We start from the raw sequence: 18460 nt of genomic DNA, 5'->3' as shown, positions 1-18460 counted from the left end.
TCACACTCTAATCTGATCCTGAAAAGCTTTTAAACCACGAGAGGAAGTCATCTTAACTAAAAGGGATGTGAAGAGTGAGAGAGAGAGAAAAATATTACAGGACAACCTGCTGAAGCGTCTGCTGCTGCACACCTGCTTTACAAAAGCATTTCAGCAACTTCAACACCAGGAAACACTATCCAGACTCTTTAAACCTGCAGCACCAATAATATTACAGTAATTACAACATTAGCACCTTATAGAGGTGATGTTACCTGTTCACTTCCAGTCGACAGGGAGAAACATTAGCATCATTCAGTTGTATTTGACTCCAATATTCACTTCAGCTGTTTTTGGTCTGTGAGAAACAGCCTCACTAAAAACATCTGCCTGGATGAGAGCAGCAAGAACGAACCAGGTTCGCAGGTCCAACAGTCACCTCATTTCCCTTATCAGTCTCTTTATTTTATTTATAAACCCCAATGAGAAAGTAGAATATTAATATGAAGAAAATAGCTGAGCGGTAGATCAGGAGCAGAACGATGAGGATGTTTTTGTAAAACAATGTTTCCTCCCTTAGATTTCTCATTAAAACCCAACAACGATTAAACTACCGTCTCAAAAACATATTATTCACACTTTACACATTCACACTCTTTACTGGAAAACGAGAATCCCCACTTCGTGGTCGTGGCCTCCGCCATTCAGACTAGTTTCACATTACATGCCTGTTTATCCAGTCACAGAAAATATGAACCATGTGTGAAACTGTCATGATTTCTGTGTGAAGTCTTGAGTTATGGCTTCACAGTGTTTTGTGAGGTCACACTGACCTTTGACCACCAAATTCCAAACAGTTCATCCTTGAGTCCAAGTGAAAGTTTGTGTCACATTTGAAGAAGTTCCTTCACGGCGTCACTGAGACATGGCTGCTGCTCTGACTGTCGGAATAAACATAAACTAAATCCTCAAAACACTAAATGTTACAGTTTTTTTTATTGATAACAGCAAGATGAATAAGAGTCTTTTACATTATTGACAAAATGAATGTCATAGAAAACATATTGAGATGTGGTCTGGTGCATCGTTTACATCTACACAAACACTGATGTCTCTGTGTGGATTTCTACTTAATCACCTTCATGAAGAATTGCTTTATTTAAACTCCTTAGTGTTGATGTATCCGCTCGAGTATTTAAAAAGCACAATGTTCAATTCAACAATCATTATGAAAATACTGTTACAAACTTAACAACCGAGATGCGTTCATGTTTTTGTGGTTTAAAACTGTTCAATAGAAAAGTTCACAATCGTACTGATCGCTGATGGCTTCCAATCGTTTCACCATCTCTTTACAAAATCTAAAAATAATCTCCTGTTTAACACCAAGGCTTCTACATCTGTTGGTCAAATACAGTATATGTAAAAAAAAAAAAAAAAACTAATATGGTGAATGTCAATTAAGGTTAATTAGCTTCGGATGCTAAAAAAATAAACTGTGTGCTTTACTGTGGAATGGAATAAAGACTGATCGATCCATTTACACCAGGTTTTAAAATTTATCATCCTAATAAATATAGAAAACACTGTGGAATGCATAAATTATATCTATGAGGAATTATTGTAAATGTGATGCAGAAGCAGCAACTAAGAGTTTCACAAATAGCCTTGCTGGTGAAGTATTTCCTTTAGGATAGAGTCTGAATTTTAAACTCCTCCGGTCTTCCTGTCAAACCTGAAGTTTGATCATGCTCTCTCTGGACTTGCCGACTCCAACCCACTTCACTGAAATGAGAAAAAACAAAAGACATGCTGTGATTGGCAGGTTTGGCAAAGTGAGGAAGTGTCTGGCTGGAGTTTGTCCATTAATGTAAAGTGTCTCTTCACAAACCTGGCACTTGCAGGAAGTTCTCAATGAAGCGAATGTAACTCTGCGCCTCGGGCGGCAGCTGCTCGAAGCTCCGAGCCGCCTCAGTGCTGCAGCACCAGCCGGGCAGCGTCTTGTACTCAACCGACACCCGCGTCAAGACGTCCATGTTTGCTACAAGAGGCAGATCGATAACGCTGACTGAAAAATGACGTTGTTGTTTCTGTTTACAGTTACTGATTTATCTAATCTGATACTCTGTGGTGCTCCTGAACGCAGCACAAGCAGCACTTGGAGAATGAACTCTAAATCAGGACAAGAGCCACTTCATCAAACATCTGACCACAGAAATGATGAACGTACAGGAAACCGGTGTGAACGTGCAGCTGCAGCGTCGAACGGAGCAGAAGAAAGAAGCCGTTTCATCTTCCTCCGGTTCATTAGCTTAAAAATTCAATTTGCTCCATTTGACTCGACAAGCAGAGATACAGACGAGCTGCTGCAAAACAGATTTTCACAAACCCAAGATGTTGCATTTCCTGTTAGTAAAAGCTGAGCCATTTATAATAAGACATTAGGGAGCATCAAAGTTCAGCTCATCATGTGTAACCAAATCCTAAAGAGGAGCTCTGATGTTGAAGCTGTGTTAAAAGAAAATTATGTTTCTGGCATTAAAACTTTTGTGGATAGATCATCTTAAAAATTAAGATTTTTAATCAAACATTATAAAAATGTCAAGACAAAAAGGGACTAAACACATTTAGTGCAGAATCAGTGTAGTGAGGATTTTCTGCTTCAGTGTTTGTTTGTGGTAAAAGTTTTATATAAAATAATTTCATTATTTTCAGTTGTTTTAATTAATTATTCTAAATAAATAATTGACACAAGATGAAAATAATAATCAAGAGCTAATCTGAAGTTCTTAAACTAGTGTTTATCTTTATAATGTATTAAAGCAGCAGTGATGTATTGTCTTACTACGTCTGAATGTTTGACCGTTGATCTGATATTTTTCAGAGCTATGAAACATCCAGGTGGGAGTGACCTACCGGGGAAACTTGGTAGAGGTTGTCCATCGACTTTATAGGCCACACCCACTTTAATCTCAGGTAGCGTGTCCAAAATGTCCAACTTCGTCAGGGCAATTCTACAAAGAGAGAAGTCACTCTGTTCAACTCTGTACATTTCTACTGTGTTTCTACTGTAACGGTAAAAACTTCATCTACGTCAGCAGGTGACATGCTGTGATGTTCCTTACGCAGAGAAGCCATTGACCATGTGGGCGTATCTGACCAGAATCAGGTCCAGCCAACCACAGCGCCTCTTCCTGCCCGTCGTCACGCCAAACTCCCTCCCTCTGGACTGTAACAGCGCTCCGATCTCCTGCAGCACCGGAGGACAAACACACTGTGAACTGACGACTAAGATTACAGAGGAAAACACTGAACTAGATTTACTTTAACCTCACCCAGATAATTAGGGATAATGTTTATCTGCCTGTTGTGTGTATTACTTTTGTTGGGAATGTCAGCTGAGCACACGTCTTTCTCCTGTAACATTCCGCTTCAGTTTCACACGCACCTCACGACTAAAACTGAGTGGAGACTGTGTAAATTACCAATATACCAAAAACCTTAGGTCTTTAACCACCAATTAAATATGGTCTGAGCTGATGGAACAGTCTCCATGACGACCTGAGAGTGGCAGGAAGTGTTGACGTTCCTCTTCAGCCTGGCTCCTAATTAAATCTGGTTTTTAGTCGTTAGTCACTTTATTTTATTCACTTATTTTATTGTTATTATGATGTAAATTGTATTTGATTCTATCTTATGTTCTTTTATCATTCATTTTCTTATGATTGTTTGTGTTTGCTGATGTCATTATAGCTATTGAAAGCTATGACAATATAATTGTAGCTTGTATCTCCTTGTCAGTTTTCTTTCTTGAGTTGTCCTTTTCTTTTCAGCTCATCAGTCTGTGAAGCTCTGCTAACTGCACTGACCTGTATGCAAAGTGCTGTACAAATAAAGTTTGATTGATTGATTGATTAATATAGTCCTTGTCGTCCTATAATCACATGCTTGGCTGTAATGACGGTGGTAATCCTTCAACCCAGTGGACCATGCTGGATTTACTTGTGATGAATTTGTCAACATTTCTCTCTAATTATAATAATTCTTATCAACTCATTTAAAAACTGTCTTTGTACTCACATTGTCCTGCTCTGTAGGGAAAGCACCAACACCCACCCGGGTGGTGTACGCTTTGACGACACCGTATACTCGGCCGACGTATGACGGAGGCACGCCGAGGCCGGTGCAGACTCCTCCCACAGTGCAGTTAGAGGACGTCACGAAGGGATACGTCCCTGGACCAAGAAACATTCGTTAAACCCAGGAGCCAAAAACATCAACACAGCTTCTTAATCAATCCCACAAACTGTCGCTCACCAAAGTCAATATCCAGGAGAGCAGCGTTGGCTCCCTCCACCAGGATCTTCTTACTGGGTCCAGTCAGAGCTTTGTGCATGAAGTACACACCATCAGTCACCAGAGGGCGCAGCCTCTCAGCATATCCCTGAGGAAACAGTCACACCAGACACTCAGACACAGACAGGGACCATCTCTGGTTTACATCTACAGTTCATCATGTATGAGGAAAAAGACTCTTCAGTAATAAAAACCAATTACAACCGGTAAGTACCTCTTTACAATCAGACTCAACTTATAAAGGATTTATGGATGGTTTATAACTAGTTCATTAATCAGCTTGTTAACACTTTATAAATCATTTATAAGCTGTTATGACACATTAGATAAAAAGGGCAACGGTGACCTGTTGCTTACCAAATAGTGAGCCCACGTGTCTCTGTACTGTTCAGCCTCATGTCTCCTTAGTTACTGAGCTTTCTTTGTTTCCTCCATCATCAGCATCTGTAGCTGCTGCTTCATCATGTTTGTTCAGTTACTAACAATGAACCACCGTCAGCACCTTCATGGTCAGAAAGTTTCGCTCTTCTGCTGGTTGGTCTGTTCTTTAGGACTTTAACATCCAGGTAGAACACAGGTGGGAACCTTCCTTTACCTGGTGAACTGCTCACCCATTCTTTGTCCCACTGTTCACATCTCTGTGATTCTCCCTCCATCACCTTCATGTTTCTTCTTCTCGTTTTTACAACCATTTATTTCTAAACACGTCTTAATTTATCAATGAGTTACTATAAAGCTCCTGTTACCAGTTATAAATGGTAGTAACTTATTAGTCAGATTAATGAGTAGTAAACATTAACTTGACGTTGCCAAATAGTGAGCCTGCATCAATGTATGAAAACTGAGTTATAACTTGATTATAATTGTTTATTTATGATTTATAAAGTGTTAACAACTGAATTAATAACCTGACTATAAACCATTTATAATGGTATCCTTACTGTAAAGTGTTACCGCTGGCAAAGAAATAACCTTGATCACTGTGATGTCATCAACAAGCAGCATGACAGTGATTCAATATTTAAAACTAACAGGCCTTTTTTTTCTCCACAGCAGACATTTGACTTGTCACAGTAGGAAAGCACAGGTGGAAATGCTGACATCAACTGCGGCTCCATTTGATTCAAGTGTCAGAGAGTGTGACAGTGAGGCAGCATTCACAACAAGCAGCTAAATGGAATTCAGCCTGCCTTTGTTCCTGCTGTGACATGGCAACATGTCTCATGTGAAAAAGGCCCCAAGTGTCAATCAAATGAGTCATATAATATTGTGATATGTGGTTTTGTCAGTCCTGACTAACTGATAACCTGTCCTCACCTTCAGCTGCTCCAGTTCACTGTCGACATTGACGTTGAGGTTTGGATACATGGTCAGGAAATGTTCTGCCAACATACGAAACCTGCAACGAGAGAGTTTCATTTACACAGGCTTGTTTAAGTCTTCGTGCAGCCCCTCTGTTTGCGAATATACAACATGATATACAGGACAGACGAGATATTATAAAGCTTCTATGAAACCATGGCGGCGCCAGATGTCACATGTATCACGGCCAGGTGGCGCCACCAGCTGGTGGGAGAAGGTACAAAGTATTCAGCAGTCAAAGCGATGATGCTAAAAACCACAGCTGCTTACTGTGATACATGATGGAGATATAAAAAACAAAAAGGGACCAGCAGCACCTCCTAATGTCTACAGCAGCCATGCTACATGCTCTTTAACTGACTTCTAAACTAAATGTATTCTGATATTTAGGGACATCATTTGGAAAGAGCTGCTCCAAGATGAACAGACTAAGTTAACTTCAGTGTCAGTGGTTCAGGAAATCAAAGACCTGGTGATTCTAACTGTTAAAACACTGAATAAAGCAGCTTCACATTTAAAGTCAGTGTTTGAGCGACGCTGTACGGAGGACAGAGACTCAGGGAGGAGTCGGAGCTGAGATTGATGCTAACCTTTGTTCTGATTGTTTCTCTGATAACTTATGAACCAGACGTTCTGCAGGTTTTTACCAGCAGCTGAATGATCCACAGAGGAGTCCTCCTCTCCACAACAATCACACCAGGAGAAACACAGAAAAAGAATGAAAAAAAAAAAAAAAAAAAAAAAAAAAAAAAAAAAAACCATTGACCACTCCTCAGTGACACAGGACAGGACGTCTCCAGTGGCTGGGAGCTGAGCTGTCTAACATTTCCTCAGCTTGTTTCTCTGATAACTTCAGATCCAGACGTCCGACGACTAAAATCCTTCATCTGGTTCAAATATAGAGCTGAAAACCACCAAGGTGTAAAAAGTGTCTGTGGCTTAAAACTAGATAAAAGTCAATGTTGAGCTTCTGTCAGAAAAACACATGATCATAGAGGATATGATGTCATTGACAGGTGACCAATGGAACGTTACCATCATTAAAATACACAGATTTCTTTGGTTCGAGAATTGATGGAAACATTTGTGATAATGTAAGAATACAACTCAACAACATATAGAACAGATCTAGTTGTTTTTAGACATTTTAATATGGAAAAGTTACAGATTATAACTTTAAATGCTCTGCAACCTAAGAGGAAATTCACTGTTCTCTCAATTGTACAGAGATTCAAGAAGCTCTTAAAATTTTTAAATATTAAACTATTATTACAAAACTTGACCTAGTGACTTAAAATGCTGATCAGAGGTTCCATCAGCTGTTCTAGCTTTTTATCACATCTTAGATCACGAATGATGAGGCAACATGTGAAGAAAACATGAAAAATAACTAAAGAAATGACAAGATAAAAATAAAGAAACACTCACTTGTCCTCAAAAACCTTGAAATCTGAGACAAGGTCACAGACTCGCAGACCGTTCCGAGCAGCTTTGGAGGAGTACGCAGGTCCGATGCCCTTTTTAGTCGTTCCCAAACTGGAGACCAAACAGAAACCAGTTACACATTAATATACAAGTTTCAGCCAAATACAGAATTATACAGTATAAGAATTAATATATTTACATTTTCCCTTCTTGTTGCTGCCGCTGCTGCTCCTGGATCCCATCAACAGCTTGGTGGAAGTTGAACACTAGAGGCAGAAAGAGGCGACAGTCAGTCAGGAGACGTTTGTGACTCAAGAACTTGAATGAAGAAATCTTACTCACCAATGTGGGCACGATCAGAAATCTTTAATCGCTCCTCCCATCCTTGTAATCCTGCACGAAACACGATAAATCACATCATACTTTCGTACTACAACAAATATCTATTCCACCTCATCTGTCTGGGCCGTATTACTACCCACAATGCACCTCTCCTATTCATAAAACTTTACCTTTGCCTTTCTGCAGGTTCTTTTCAGCCTCCTCAAACAGACCAGGCAGGTGTATCACCACTCCGTTACCTGTAATGTAAAATTAGACTTTTAACTACTGGGAAATTACTTCATGCATTATCTTATCGCAACAAACTGCTAATATTTTCTCTGAGGTTTTATTTACACAACACATCGTGTTGCCGCTCACTTTAAAAATTGTTCCTTTAATGCTTTTCTCATTTCCTGTTTTCATGAGGGGAAAAATACAGCAAGCATAAAAAGAGGAAATGCAAAATGAAGAAAACACTGGATCACAAATGGTGATTAAGATACAAGAGCACCGAGTACATTTACCTTAACGACTCATTGTTTAACAGTTGGTTTAGTTTAATCTTTGTGCAGCTGTGTACAGTCCCTGAAGGTCTCCTGTGCACCGTGCGTCTGTTTTCTAGCCACACCTAACTGATGAAATCTAACACTTCAGCACTGAGTCAGAACCACACTGACTCAACTTTGATGTGATTCTGGAGGATGTTTGCTGTTCAGTAGTATGGTGAGGTGATTGTGTTATTCGATCTACCCTCTGATTATATGAGGTCAAATGAACATAAAGACGAAACCAACAACAACAAAAAGCTTCCAGAAGGTGGGATTTAGAGCAGGGCATCAGTTTTTACCTGTGTGTAGCTAATGAATGACACAGTGTGTGTTGATCCTGTGTGTACACCGACACATCTAACAATTAGAGCAGGTCAACTTCCTCATGACACATAAAAACTGATAAGGCAGTCTGCTGTTTTCATGTCTGCTGATAATGGTCATATACTGACATGTTATTGTTTTATTGTTGGGATATTAATCTTCCCGCCAAACTTCACGCCTGAGACAAAACAAAACAGAAGGATGGTCTCGTACCGATGAAGGAGACCGCTTTTTTGTTGAGCACTCCACTGGGCAGCAGGTGGAAGTCATACTCCACCGAGTCCACAACCACCGTGTGACCTGCATTGTTGCCCCCCTGGAAAAAGAGCAACACAGTCAAGTCACAATCAAGTACACAGCAGAAAGACTAATCAACACTGAGGGCAGCTACAATGTCAGGCTCTTATATAACACGTCAGCCTGTGTTGACAGAGTGTTTCCAGGTGGCTCTGGCTACAAGATGAAACTCTTCTGTTAAATCTCTCTGGGTTGAGGAAGAGAAACAGCTGGATAACAACTGGAGGTTAGTGCCTTAGGTGATGTAACAGTCACTTAACACGGTTATCAGTATTTACCGCGCTCATTTACTGGATTTAATTCACATTCTGCGACCAGTTGGCAGAGAGAAATAGGTTAGCAGTGCTTGCTAGCACCAAGTTAGCACTTCCACATCCGGGAGGTCAGGCAAGGTTGTTGACGTCGGAACCAGGTCATGAATATTTAACGGCAGCTAAACGGCAATGACTTTCACCGAACTCCAGGAACAATGAGCGGACATTTTAATCAACAGCAACGACACTGTGTGATATAGTCAGCGTGTAAAATGTGATGTTAACTCAACGTAGATAAGTACCTGACACCTGCAAACAATATCCGCATCCATTGCGAGCAAGTCCACAACTTTTCCTTTGCCCTCGTCGCCCCACTGCGCCCCGAGCACAACGGTCACTTTGTTCTGGGAATCCTGCTGGCTGCTTTCCCGGGGCCGCTTGACTACCGGCTCCCCGTTCAGGGACACGATCTCTCGCCCGTTAACGTTCGCCATGGTGCCGTCGGATTCCATGCTGCTGCCCTCCTACAAACCGGAATATCGTTTTACCGCGTTTCTCTGCGTCACGGGAAGTGCGAGTCTCCTCTTCACCACAAGATGGCGAAGTTTGTGATTTTCTCTGTGGTTCTTCACAATATTAAAAAAATAGTTATCTAATTATTATTTTATTTTATCTGGTTAATCTTTAATTGAATAACTGACATATACATGTTGGGTTAAGTTCTTATTTGTTTTATGATTAATTAAATCAGAACACTGCAGGGGATTCACGAAGAGTACACAAAGATAAAATGATTCACTCCTCTCCACTTCCGTCTCCGTCTCTTTGATCCCGGTCGGGCTTGTTTTGAGTTAATCAATAACAGTATTACGACCATATTGTACCGAACCTCGCTTTCCTTTGTTTTTGGTCGTTTTGTCGTTTGTCGGTGGATTTTCATTTTCTATTGGAAAGTAGATTTTCAGTTTCAAAAACATTTATTGGTAGAAATGGTGGTTTCACCCGTTAACTGAGCGTTTTTCTGCTCTAATAGGCGATAAATTAGCACACAGTGGATTGATTAAATACATTTAGATAGAAAGCCTCCTTCCCTGAAAACCAATTCATCATTGATTGAGGCTCATTATTTGATTAATCAGTAGGTAAGTAAAAGATCACTTCTATGCAAGCAAGCACTTACTATTCATGTAGAGGAGGGATAGACAATAAATTACTTTAAAGAATTAATTTTATTTCCATTTTTATTTTTTTCTATTTTTATTATTATTATTTTAATTTGATTGAGTAACGGTCTGAAAACAATACGTTCAATATTTCAACATATTACATAATCATCTCTTCTTCAATAAATGAAATATAATAGGCTCTAAAATATAACAATATAACATTTATTTATTTATTTATTTATATATATATACACACACGAACAAGACAAGATCAAAAACATGGTTTTGTGGCTTTTGTAGTTTAGTTCCATACACTTAGAAAGTAGAATTGCTTCTCTCTGCTGCTGTCCGCTCACATTGTCCTTTCAGTGCTCAAGTAATATTTCATTAATGTCTTACATTTTTTAAGTTTAGGTGCTCCCTTATTTTTCCAGTTTGACAATGAGTAATAACGATGAGGATAGTATTGAGGGAAAAATAATTTGCCATCCAGTTAAGAATCTTTCAATATTTTGAAAGAGACAGATAATTGGCGATAATGCAACTTTATAATTACAAGTTCTAGAAATCCATCTTTCAATGTTCTCCCAAGTCTTTAAATCATTTCATGTGTTTACCAATAATTGACTTTTCCTTTTAACCAGCTCAAATCTGTATCAACTGGTTTATTGTTATTTGATTAAATAAAAATGAATCAGTAAAATGGACACAAGCATATAAACACAAGTAATTCAGGCCCTAAGAAGCCGAGCATCACTATCTAATCTCGTGTTCCTGTCCTGTGAAGCGTCCTGTGTCAAAATACAGTCTTAAACAGTAATTCCACACTGACTCACACTATAACAAACACAGCACTGATTCAATGAGTGCATCAAGGTGATCTTATTAACCACTAGGTGGCAGCAAAGGCAGCATTTTCAACTTGTGTGTAAACCTGTGAGGCTCCTCTCAGTCCAGGTCAGAACTCACTGTTTTTCTTTCCTGTTGCAATAAAAAATTTGCATTAAACTAAAACACAGCAAACAAACTCACACAGAGTGAACCTGCAGCTGTTCCTGCTCAAATCCTCACATCTGTCTTATTATATGTCTGTCTCAAGATATACTTATATCTTGTGGTAATTTGTAGTTTTATTAGTAAGTAAACTAGGGAATCTGTGGTTTGAGTACATTGTATTTTTGGTGGTCATTTTTGCATTAATATGACGACCTGGTCTGTTCATGGTCAGTGCAGAGGACTGGATGGTGTCCATGTGGAGGACGCACAGTTCACTTCAGCAACTGTCACCTGACTCAGTGATGATGCTGCAGGTGAAGATATCTTCACTCTGTCTAAATCACTATTCTCTGTTCTTTTGTCAGATGAGCAGAATAACAGCCGCTCCACTGATGAGCTACAGGTCATCTTATCAGGAACACCCTGCCAATGATGATAGAGTCCTGGGTTGAATATGAACTCACAAACCAGCTGCAGAGAAATAATCATTATTGATCCTCAGCAACCTTTAACTATCCAGTGAACGTGTGAATGCAAAAGTGAAAGTTACCTATCTGTTATCAGTCACACCACAGTTGTTTTCAATTCAAAGCACACACCACATCACATAATGCAACGTCATGTATCATGAAAACATTCATTATTAAGTCAATTTCCTTGTTGACAAATTGTAATTTGTCTGTTTTATGTTTCTTTTTTTAAATAAATATGATCAGTTTGAAATGAAGGGGGATCTCTTCAAAAATGTTAGATAGACGACGTAGACTTCAAAGCAGTGACACTTCTTCACCTCGTTTAGTTTCATTTAAACACACTGAGGACATTTCAGATTCTGTGTCGGCATGAGGTCAGTCAATGTGTGAGCTCAGGTAACTTCATCTTAATTATGTTTATATCGTCGTGTTTGTTTATGCACATAGGTTAATGATTAAATGCCTTGTTACCCCTGCCCTTTGAGGTAATTTATGATGAGTAATTGTGCACGATATAAATAAAATGAATCTTATTCACACCAACAGCAGACAAACGACAGACTCGTCCATGCACAGAGCAGCATTCAGACTTTATTGTAAAAGATTCTTCAAAAACAATTGTAATTCATGTTAAAACCACAAAGTTACAGTCGACTCTTTGATGCAGCAGCTGCAAGAAACTCAAACTTAAATCTTGTCCATCTGTATCTGTTCAGAGGGGAAAACGCAGCAGTGGCCTACAGAACTGACAGGCAGATGTTACAGCCACTGGCTGTCAATTCATAGGTCATCACCTCGTGTCCCATTGTTCTTCAGCTACATCAACAGGAAACACTCAGACAGTGAGGTGTGCCGTCTCAGTAGGAGAGGGTGAAGTCAGTATGTGCAGCTTCACGCCGTGTGTGGCGGCTCTCTGCAGGTAACAGCACCTCCACTGGAACAGACAAACACTTCCACATGGAGTTGCTGTTACATCCAGAAAGCACCAGACGCCTCGTCACTGACGACAAGCCGCAGCTTCTCCACTTGTTCTCCGAGTGCTGAGATCGCACTTCCTGCTTCCTCTGGGCGTTTGGGAAATACACCTGAGACGAGAGCGAGAGAGAAAGAGGAGAAACAGAGCAACAGAGGTCAACTCAGCATGTGCACCTGGAGGCAGCTGCTTTAGTACGTGAGGAGGCTCCACTCGCAAGTGACTTTGACCCGGCAATTTCCTCCTCCCAGTTTTTATTGCCTGAAGAGTCGGCATCATTGCTCACACTCTTCCAACAGCGCGGCCAAAGGGCCAAGGCCTGTAGAGATAACACAGATTTTATGGTACCTGTCAACATGAGGGCGCTTTTCAATATGTGAATACATGGGTGTGTCTGACCTGTGTACCTGCAGGCCTCACATTTCCTGCTCGCTCTGACATTCGTCCTCTTAATTACTAAAAGATTGGCTTCACAGTTTGTCAATAATCTATCAGTTTGAACCTGATCATGTTATTTTTTTATTTCTTTTTTGTCTTGTGGAGCTTGCAGAGTAATAACTCTGTAGACTTTGACTTGCAGTAAAACACTGTGCGCAGAAAAACAGAACAATAAAGCAATTAAATGATTAGCAGCTCTGTTACAGCACCTATACTTGTACTTGTTTGGTTTTTACTCTGTTGAATAGACCAATCAGACGGCAGCCATCGACCTTCTGACTCATCAGGAACATTTACTTTGTTTTATTCATTGTTCCAAAAAACCCTAATAATACTACTGACCTAAACTTGTACGTTTCATTATAATGTTTCATAGAAATGTAGTTGTGGACTTCAGACTATTAAAGTGAGACAGATTTTGTATTAGAAAATGTAATGTCTCCCCAAAAGTCGAGCTTTTTCATTATAGTTAAACAAACCAAAGTGGGGAAATTAGGTTTTCCCTTTTTACCACTTACTTTTTCTTCAACTGTCCTTTGGAGAAAATAAATTGAAGGTGTCCTTGTACATGATTTTAAATTGTAAATTTCATACAGAACACAGTCGTCGGTTTTGGGCAGGAGCTGTACTCACCTTTAGATGCATGACCCGCTGGTTTCCACAGGACGAGGCCAAAGGTTTGAGGAGCGGCAGGTTGTGGTGGGACAGGCGGAGCAGCAGAGGGGAAATAGAGCACAGACAAGTAGAAACTCAGCAGCCAGGGCCGAGACAGACAAAGACACAGAGAGCAACAGCGGCCGTGGACGGCGACTGGCAGAGCTGCGTTTTGATGTAAATGGCAGCAATGGCAGCAAAGCACTGGCAGCGAGGCAGAGCAGCCAGTTTAAGGGATCAGGAGTTGGTGGAAGGTTAATTATTACACTCGCTGTCAATATTTAACAGGCCCAGCGCCCTGCCCCTCAGTCCAACATCCTGATTCCACACTGACTGACACAGAGGGTAGGGCCAGCGCCAAGCACATCTCTTTTGTCCCCGCCACAAAATATGTATTCACCGCCTCACATGACTGTAGAGAGGAACCCAGTGCACCTTCTGTGAGATGTGCTGTTTCTGAGTCTTAGCTGTGATTCGTAAGACTGTCACATATTCATTGAAGTGTATATTGCAAAATGAGCCATGTAAAGGAACATTTGTTAAAAGATACCCATGATGCAACGAGGTATCAGCACGTGAGCCACATTTATGACTGCATCCATCTCTCTCACACACACGCACGCACGCACACACACACGCACACACACACCTACGCACAGTGACTGGAGTAAGCAGATATGAAGCTCGGAGGTATGAAGCAATAGCACAGGAGGAAGAAAGAGACTGTGGACTGTAGTCACAGAGCCAGAGTGAACGACAGCACAATAAAAGGCTGATTGAATGGTGTGTTAAAGATTGTGGGGGGGGGGGGGGGGGGGGGGGGGCAGAGTGAACTTTGATGCATAGAAATTATTAATAATGCCACAAGGAGTAATAACTGGAATTACAGTGGGATAAAATACCTCATCCGGTGGTAAATGACCCTGAATGATGAACTGTAGAGACTTTTAGTCGACTGTAAAAATGGCGCATGACATGTGACTCAAACCATGTGGTAAACTGTGGTACAGTAACATTTATGTTTTAAACTGGTTTAAAAAGCTCCTCTCTGCGTTGAAGCTCATGTTTCTGTAACTGAACCTTCTTCTTATATTAAATCATTGTCTTTACTCTGATTTGTTTGAAGAAGAAGTGATGATGGCATCTGGTGATCAAACAGGGTGAAAGTCTATTGAGTCATATCAACAGGTTCATAATGACACGGGATGCGGCTGTTTTTCATCCTCGTGACTTTTCTCATGAGAATCTCTGTTTTAAAGGCCTCACTTTGCAGCTGCAGCACAAACACCTTCATCGCTGTAAAAAAGAAGAAAAATTAGACATTTTTCTTCTTAGTAAAAGTGTTTTTATACGTTTCGGCTCGTCTCTTATTCAAACACATGAACTATCTTATCTCAGATGTTCGAGGGGTTGGTCTGCCTGAGTGCAGAGTCCAGTGTCTCTAAGAGAGAGAATATGAGCTCAGTATTAATCTGCCACACAGATAAAGTCGTCTCTCCTTCCTCAGAGTGGACGGTGACAAAGGTCGTAATAATTTCAGATGCAATTTAGATCAGATAACAGCATCAATCTGCTGAGCATGAAATTATCTCGTGCACAAGGTCACATGCAGCCCTCAGATCTCGGCTGAGGTTGAACTGTTGAACTGATGATTGACGTCATTAGAGGATACGATTTTCTTTTTAATAGACAGATTGTTGAGTTAATTTAAGATTAAAACAATCTGTATCTTACATCTGTTACTTCGCCTCACTTTAATTTTGTTTTGTATCTGCGGATGATGTTTATATGTATTTAAATTTGTCCCGAGGTTTGATGAGAGAGAACTCACATGTACAATCCCCTCATTTTACTTCAGTTCGTTCCTCTTTGTATATTTTCCTCATATTTAACTGAGGAGCAGAGATAAGAAGAAAAAGCGTGTGTTTGTTTGAGATATTACATGATCGTGTCAAACATGATGATAATAAAACGTCCGCTTTTCCAACTTGCCTCTTCAAACCTTCAAACATGTTTCCACTTCACACAGCCAGGCCTCAGATATCCCATGACTAATGTCTCTCAGATAAAGAACAAACAGTGTTTTTTCTTTCCTTTTCCGTTTACTGTGCTTTGGTGTTTTTAACATTAAGTCAAGAGAATCAAGAAGTGCAGCACGTCATAAGTTTCTTCATATTGTCCAAACATGATTTAATGTTGTTGAGAAAAAACAGTTTTCAAGGAAAGATTTCCGAGGCTTTAAAATATCATGAATATGAAACATGAAAACATGAATGTAAGATATAATACGTGTTTGTCCCATTTTAATTCATGTTTCTGTTCATCTGTGTTTAGTCTGCAGAACTTCCTTTTTAAAGCAGAGGAGCTCATCCTGGGCCTGAGCCATGAGTCAAAATAATAAATATAATCAATAATGAATTAATTAATAGTTTAAATGGAGTGAACACACTTCCTTTATCCCCAAATTAGTTGACAAAATAAATGAACTATAAAATGAATTATAAATGAACTCAATTTATTTTACTACTCTGTTTATCTTTCAACTCATTGCCAAGAAAGAAGCATGTGTGAGCTACCAGGCTAACTTTATTAGCAGACGCTAACCAATAGCTAAAATGCTTTGGAAACTCTTGCAAGATTTTATGACACAGTTCAGTACATGGATCATTAACATATCGTACACAGGCTGGTAGTTTTATGACGGGAATTAGCTTCAGCTAAGTCGCTAGCAAAAAGGCTGGAGCTCAATGTGTTTAAGCTAGCGGTCAAGCTAACAAGACAGTCCTCTCAGCCACAGTGTTAAGGTGTATTTCTTTGTAAACTCTATTTTCATATTTTAACTAACAAGACTATTTATTGATGCTTTTAATTCATGTTTTTGACTTGTTTCAAAACCTTTAATGACATTTTGTTTACACTGTCTGTCATATTAGTTTTAAAACAATGATTTATCAATTATTCTGAATAAAATTACAGTTTAGAAGCTGCAGTTTGCTGCATCTGTATCTGAGGTGTATTTAAGTCTGGTAAACCAATACAAACATTCAGTGCACAATCTGCTCATATTCACTGCTGCATATTCTCACAATTTAAAATGTACACTGTGGCACAGAACCCCAAGTATCTGTAAATCTGAATCTCTAACTGCTATAATCAGTGAGGACACATTTAAATTTAGTCTCAACAATCTTCGTACATAATAAACAAGCTGCTGACAATGTTTAGACGAGGAACCAGTCTGACTTTAAGAGCTAAACTGTCAACAAACACACTAAATCTCACACACACAGTTATGAGACGAAGAAAAGACCATGTCCAAAGCCGTTGGGTTCTCGGGCGAGGACACCTCTGCCGCACTGAGGGTGTGCACCTGAGTGGATGGTGTTGGATACTGAGGAATGACATGAACGCACAGCTATCCTTCACAGGTGTTCTGACCTCTACTGCCCTCCGTTGGTGACCAGAATGCATTGCAACAACAGCAGAAGGCCTCTGGCTCAGAATGAACCCACCTCCCACCCAACAGTAGAAATCCACATTTTCATATCAGAACCAACATTTGCTCATGAGAGCAGAGAACATAACACAGTGTGTTACCGTGTACTTCCATGTCAGGCATTTAATGAGTCTCTCTCCTAAACCTGATATTGATCGCCTTCATGTGAAGGACTCTGCGTTTCAACGTCCCCCTCTCCTCCTTTCTCAAACTATTTCTAAACTCCTAAGCCTCCACCTGAATGAAACCCTATGAAATCTTTACCCTCTCAACCCTCATGCAGCCTCACTCGTCCTCGTCCTCGGCTTGTATCTGTTATATGCTACTCGTGTATTCATCTGCCGCCATGTCCCTTTCTAGTAAAACATTTTCACTGTGTTTTGGTTCATGAAGTCCAAGTTCTTGGTTTTTTTTATATGAAAAATCAATAAACAAACTGTAAAGTCAAACAATACTGCTTTGTCTTGCTTTTTGTTTGGTCTGGGAAACAGCCATCAGAGCCAGAAGAGCAGTTTCCTTTGCTGTTATTCAGGCCAAAATGTTTGTGGAGTAGAGGGAGAGGAGCTGGCAGTGATTTGAAATGCCACCAGGTGGAGAGCTGTTGTTGGCAGCAGAGGGAACAACAGCTTGAAAGTCAGAAAATGCCAAAACACCTTGAGAGACCTTCAACTTTTGAATCACTGGCATTCATCAGAAACTGTATTGCCCCCCTGTAGGTTCGTTATAATCTGCAGTACTTGTGCTATGAGTCAGTACAATCACACTAATAACTCAGTGACCAATCACTGAGTTATTCTGCTTTGTACAGAAACAAACCAACGTGACGCAGATGCTGCTCGTCTTCAACAGAGAGAACATGTAGAGCTCCCGCATCAGTCTATCACCAGCTGCTTCTCTCACACCATGAGTTTAAGACTTCTGACTGCACAGTATAATAATATCTTTGTGTTCTTGACAATGTGCCTGACGGCTCTGCAATCCACAGGAAACTGGAAGAATTCAGACAAACCTGCAGAACAGACGCCACAAATATGTAATTTAGAAAGTGTATCCAACAACTGGCTCCAAGTGGATTTTTCAACCGTAAAATTGTCCCAGTCCAGATCCTCATATGATGAGCTATTCTGAATGTTTGGCATTTCTGCTTGATGAAAATATTTAATTTAATTGCTCTCCAAAACCTTCTGGTCTTAAAACATTCAATAATTATTTATGTACAGAAAGAAATTAGTTGTATATTAATTTTACTATTTTATTCATCCAATATTTAAAACAACGTGGAACATATAAAGGGTGCTCATCAATGTTTCAAGTAATTTGGACTTTAGTGATATAAATTTACATTAGCGACATGATTAGCAGCTGCATCCTGTTGAAAAGAAAATAGAGACATGG

General features: G+C 39.9%; 1 protein-coding gene across 1 annotated transcript; it reads right to left on the bottom strand.

The window, feature by feature from the left end:
• Positions 1-956: 956 nt before the first annotated feature.
• LOC111222357 (adenylosuccinate synthetase isozyme 2-like) lies at positions 957-9421 on the bottom strand. The gene is made up of 13 exons (XM_022746066.1): positions 9172-9421; positions 8532-8634; positions 7635-7703; positions 7465-7515; positions 7322-7388; positions 7126-7233; positions 5653-5734; positions 4297-4423; positions 4060-4214; positions 3105-3229; positions 2896-2993; positions 1871-2020; positions 957-1764 (listed from the first exon to the last, which is right to left on the bottom strand). Exons 1-13 carry the CDS (start codon positions 9379-9381, stop codon positions 1709-1711), a joined length of 1401 nt encoding a protein of 466 aa, XP_022601787.1. The 5' UTR covers positions 9382-9421; the 3' UTR covers positions 957-1708.
• Between the last annotated feature and the right edge of the window lie 9039 nt (positions 9422-18460).

The sequence above is a fragment of the Seriola dumerili genome, unplaced genomic scaffold (genome assembly GCF_002260705.1).
Source record: "Seriola dumerili isolate Sdu_G_001 unplaced genomic scaffold, Sdu_1.0 BDQW01000091.1, whole genome shotgun sequence".
In the NCBI taxonomy this organism is placed as follows: Eukaryota; Metazoa; Chordata; class Actinopteri; order Carangiformes; family Carangidae; genus Seriola; species Seriola dumerili.
Note: the sequence above shows the minus strand (reverse complement) of the source record. Positions and strands in the feature narration are given on the sequence as shown.

What these genes read in the sequence shown, in the direction of transcription:
- LOC111222357 (XM_022746066.1), bottom strand. Translation starts at nt 9,381, where the DNA reads ATGGAATCCGACGGCACCATGGCGAACGTTAACGGGCGAGAGATCGTG. An exon ending in GAACCTGCAGAAAGGCAAAG is followed by an intron (nt 7,516 to 7,634) that starts GTAAAGTTTTAT and finishes TGTTTCGTGCAG; the next exon opens with GATTACAAGGATGGGAGGAG. An exon ending in ACCTCTACCAAGTTTCCCCG is followed by an intron (nt 2,021 to 2,895) that starts GTAGGTCACTCC and finishes TGCCTCTTGTAG; the next exon opens with CAAACATGGACGTCTTGACG.